General features: G+C 56.8%; 1 protein-coding gene across 1 annotated transcript in view; it reads right to left on the reverse strand.

Annotated features, from left to right (window-relative positions):
• Positions 1-1,982, reverse strand: part of TM4SF18 (transmembrane 4 L six family member 18) — a 7,667-nt gene extending 5,685 nt beyond the window's left edge. Inside the window, exons 1-2 of the mRNA XM_010152890.1 lie at positions 1,806-1,982; positions 492-581 (exon numbers count right to left, since the gene is read on the reverse strand). Coding sequence (XP_010151192.1) covers positions 492-581; positions 1,806-1,982 — 267 coding nt within the window. The remainder of the gene's footprint in view (positions 1-491; positions 582-1,805) is intronic.
• Between the last annotated feature and the right edge of the window lie 2,392 nt (positions 1,983-4,374).

Consider the following 4,374-nt stretch of genomic DNA (forward strand, 5'->3'; position numbering starts at 1 on the left):
GGCAGGAAGCACACACGAGTAAGACAGGGGGAGGGCAGGTTCCCAACTCCCACTTCAACATCGTTTGGGGATTACTATTTTTTTTTTAACTTGTGTTTTTGCCGATTTTTTCCCCAACATACTGAGAAAGACAACCATGCACTAGACACGTTTCCATCCCAGGCAGCGTACACTGGAAGAACGAAACTCCCGAGGAACACCAGCAAGGGCTGAAGCTGCGTGGTTGAGGTGCTGCACTGGGACTCCGGGGCCCTCTGCGTGCTCACGGTATGCCACCAGCGTTCCTGGTGGGGACGCAGGTTTGTTTTCTCATCCTGCTTAGGCACCAGAAGGAAGGAGCTACACTTCCTGTGGCCTCGAAACCTGATTTAGAATCCTCTGCGAAAGGAAGCGGGAAGAGCAGCAGGGAGGGCAGAAGGATGTTCTGGAGACACGGGAACAGGAAGGGACTGGGAACAAACGCAGGGGAGAGGCCCCGAGCCCAGACTCACCCGGTAGGTCTTGTTACAGCTCTCGCTCCGGCAGCACCGGTAGAACACGCTGCACTCCAGTGTCACCAGAGCCACTGCCAACAGGAGGATCTACGAGGGGACACGACCAGTCAGCGACACCAAGCCAAAGACTCCTTCGGCTGGGGGAGGCAGGGACGCTGAGACTGAAAGCTGCTCGCTGGGGAGGCACAGTTCCTCAAGGCACACCATGGAACGGGCTGGTTTCATGGGGCTGTCACTGTCCTTGTGCCTGGCACAGCATCTCCTGTCACTGCACAGGGTTACGAGCGTGGACACAGCTACTCCAGGGAAGCTGAAGGAATAAAACCAAGCTCTCCAGTGAGAGAACCCACACCAACGAAAGGAAGGACATTTCACTGATGCTGACACAGTGACAAGCTGCTCTGTTTGCAGGGGGTAACATGTACATTTTTAATGACTTGGTAATGCTCCCAAGGTTAAAAATGCTGCAAAATATGACAGTCACTGTTGCAGTTAACCGCATCCCAAATTTTCAGCCATGCTCTTCTGTTCAAATTCTCTGCCCAATAGTTTTTTCCTCTTCTAGAAAAGATTTGGGTTTTCTTCTGCTTTAGGAAGACGTCCCAATTTCAAAGGAACGTCTCCTGGTTTCATACCTCTCCGAGTTCAGCACCTTCATAAGAACATCTCCTGCAGATGAGACCCTTCCTCAGACTGACTGTGCCCATGCAGCCTCATTCCACACCTGCTTCCTGTCCCCAGGCTGCAGCTCCATGTGCACGTGGAGCAGCATGAGCCGTGGGCAACTCCGTGATGCTTTATCACTGCGGGTGAGCTTATCAGAGGTGTAAGGGAGAAACCCTGCCCTGCCAATCACAGTGAGATAACCGCGTTTAGCCCAACGACAGCGACACCTGATCCTCCCCACACTGGGCTGCGCACAGCTCTTCCAACCATCCCAACAGTTGTAAGCAGCTTTTACAGGTGTTGTTTCATTTTGATTTGGTAAAAGAGCTCTAACTCAACCTCTGCAGAGGATTAACCCAACACAGTGCCTGCCTCCATCATCCGAGCGTAAATTGCCATAAACGAGAAGCCACCAGGGGAGAGAGAATAAAATCAGCCCTGCAGAATGCCTTACATGGCATCAAACAGCACACAGAGCAGGGCATCCAGGACAGTCACATCTTCAGCCTGAGCACGTTTTTCTGCCTGCAATGTTTTTGCCAGGGATCCACCTTCTCTCGGAAGCACAATCAGAGCGCTACACAGCAGCCCAGCAGGATTCGCAGCAGAATGCGATTCATTCAACCCCACAGAGTCCACACTTACCATCCCACCTGAGAAGCAGATCCCTTCAAAATACCACACGTAGTTGGGGAGCTGGGAACCAGCAGCGTCCGGAGCTTTCCCACTGGGGAAGTAGAGTAGGATGTTAACAACAATACTCCAAAGAGCCAGTGGTATCAGCAGCCAGCTCAAGCAGCTGCCACACGCCTCCAGGGCCATCACACTCGAACTTCAGAAGGTTTTCTCCCCTAAGCTAGCAAGAGGTTCTGAGGTTTAAACACGAGGAGTGCTTTGACTTCCTCACTTCGGCTCAGTCACTTCATATCCGCAGGATCCGGGTGCCTGGGGTACGATCCTGGAGGGGGAGAAGTGCTTAACAGGATGAGTGTCGCTGCAGGACCTCATCGTCTTTCCTGAGCATATCCCTTTAAGTAGCAGTTTCCCCTCTAAAAGATCCTCCTTTGTGATCTGCCAAATGAGCTAAGTCCTGAGTCAGACTCGGGAAGGAACTCCCAAACTCTCATTTCCCAGGGACTGCTGGGGATGCACCCCTGGAGCCGGGCTGGGATGCGGGTTGCCTGACGCAGGGCAGGTTGCTCGGCCTCACTGCATCCCAATCCTCTTCCTGCCTCCCATGGGGAGGGGGCTGCCCACTGGCAGTCTGTCCAGGCTCCGTACGAAGGCCGCACACAGCAGTTACTGCCAGCCTTGGCGGATCTGGCCCCAGGGGGGAGCTGACATGGCCCGTGACGCGGGCAGCTGTCTCGGCTGCTCAGCGGAGAAAAGGGGGGGGGGCAGAAGCCCCAGCAGCACCAGCTGGGAGCTGCCCAGCAGTTACTGTCACCCTTCGGTCCATTTCTCTGCGTTGCAGCGGGGCTGTTCCACGGGCGCAATCCGGCTGTTTCCCCCTCTGCTTACGGCTGAACACGCGCTACAGATCCGACCCTCGTACGGGACACAAGGTCTGGCTGGTTCCTGAAACGCCCAGCGCAGAGCCGAGGCCAGGCAGCTGCCCGCTGCCCCCTGCCATCCCCCCCAAGCCACCACGTCTCCATCCCAGTGGCAGAGCCGTCCGGGCGCTCCAGCACGAGCCAGGCTTTGCTCCCGGCCCCGGCAACTCACTGGGACAGGGACCCACAAACAGGTGTGTGGCGCACGCGACGGGAAACCTGTAGTCGGAGAGCAAAATAACCGGGGCTCCAGCGAAAGCGAGGAGGCTGGGGCTAGGAGCGATGTCACAGCGTGCTCGCGTTCCGCTTCCCCTGAGCTGTTATGGGCACTGCCCACCAGGCTTCTCGTGGCCTCACCTGTGTTTGGGTCGCCTCGTGGAACTAGTTCCTTCCTCTTGCCCCGAAAGAGCTCACCCAAGGAAACGGAAAAGCGGCGTGATCACATGAGCACCCCTTGCCCGTCTGTCCTCCACTGCGGCGCTTCCACTGCCCGCTCCCTGTCTTTTCCTAGGAAGTAACGGTGTGAAATCCTCAGGCTTCGCTCTGGGGATCTTCCCGTATTCCCTGGTTTACTCCTGAATCACAACTGACCCTTTTTCCAGGCCTCCCCCCAGTCGAAACTGGAGGCCAAGCTGCCGCCGCAAGCACAGGCAGGGTCAGGACCCACACGGCACCACCGCCCCAGGGCTGATTCCTTGCAGTGAAACTCAGGGATCGTGTAACAGCCCGAGGCTTATTTTCTAAAAGCAAAGGCCAAAATTACCAGTGGGCAGCTCCGTTCCCTTTTCCTGCTACTCCCAAATCTGTTCTGACCAGAACCTTGGGAAACGGCGCCTGAGGGAGCAGGCGAGCCGGGGTGGGATTGTGCTGGCCCACTACACGGCGAGAGAGGAAGCGGCCGTTTTGTACCAACGGTTAAGCAAACCTGGCAACCAGCTCCCCAAGCACCTCACCAAGTGTCGCAAGAACCGCTTCACGTCGCTGTCAACAGCCGCGAGCCGATGCCAAGCCCTTTACCGCAAAGCCGTGTTTGCTCTGGATGAGCCGCTTCTCCGCTAACTGAAAGGAATTTCACCTAAAGCAGCTCCTCTGCAGTGGGAGCCAAAGCCCCCGCAACACCGCCGTGTGCGTCCGGGAACAGGAACGCGCCTGGCCTCCTTGGGACGACAACGCGAAGGGCCAGCAGCGGCGCTGCGAGCGCTACGCGAGCCTGAGCTTCCGTCCGCAACTCCAGCCCCATCACCTGCCCACCGGAATGTTTCAAACTGTTTCAGTTCTTTGAGTGGCTGATGGTACCACAGGACCGGTAACGGCTTCACACGCCTAAAGGCAAACGTCTGAGCTCTGTGGGAATTGCCCCTACTCCACAGAAATGCTCTCTCCCTCCTCTCACTCCACACTTCCACTCGCAAATCCCTTTTCACGTGGTGCTTCTGCACATGCGAGGACACCAGCGCAGCAATGTGTGTGCATGCACAGGTGTGTGCACACCCGTGTTCTCCTCCCTCCCATGGCAGGGCCATGAACAGCCACCAGGAAGGGGAACAAAGCCTGCCCTCAGCTCCCCTACGCATTTACGTAGGAGCGACCGGTGCCGCAGGCAGCAGACACCCCGGGATGCTGAACAGGCTTCTCCCACTGGGGAGACCCTTCGCTGCTGC

Source organism: Eurypyga helias, unplaced genomic scaffold (assembly GCF_000690775.1).
Source record: "Eurypyga helias isolate BGI_N326 unplaced genomic scaffold, ASM69077v1 scaffold39275, whole genome shotgun sequence".
Lineage (NCBI taxonomy): Eukaryota > Metazoa > Chordata > Aves > Eurypygiformes > Eurypygidae > Eurypyga > Eurypyga helias.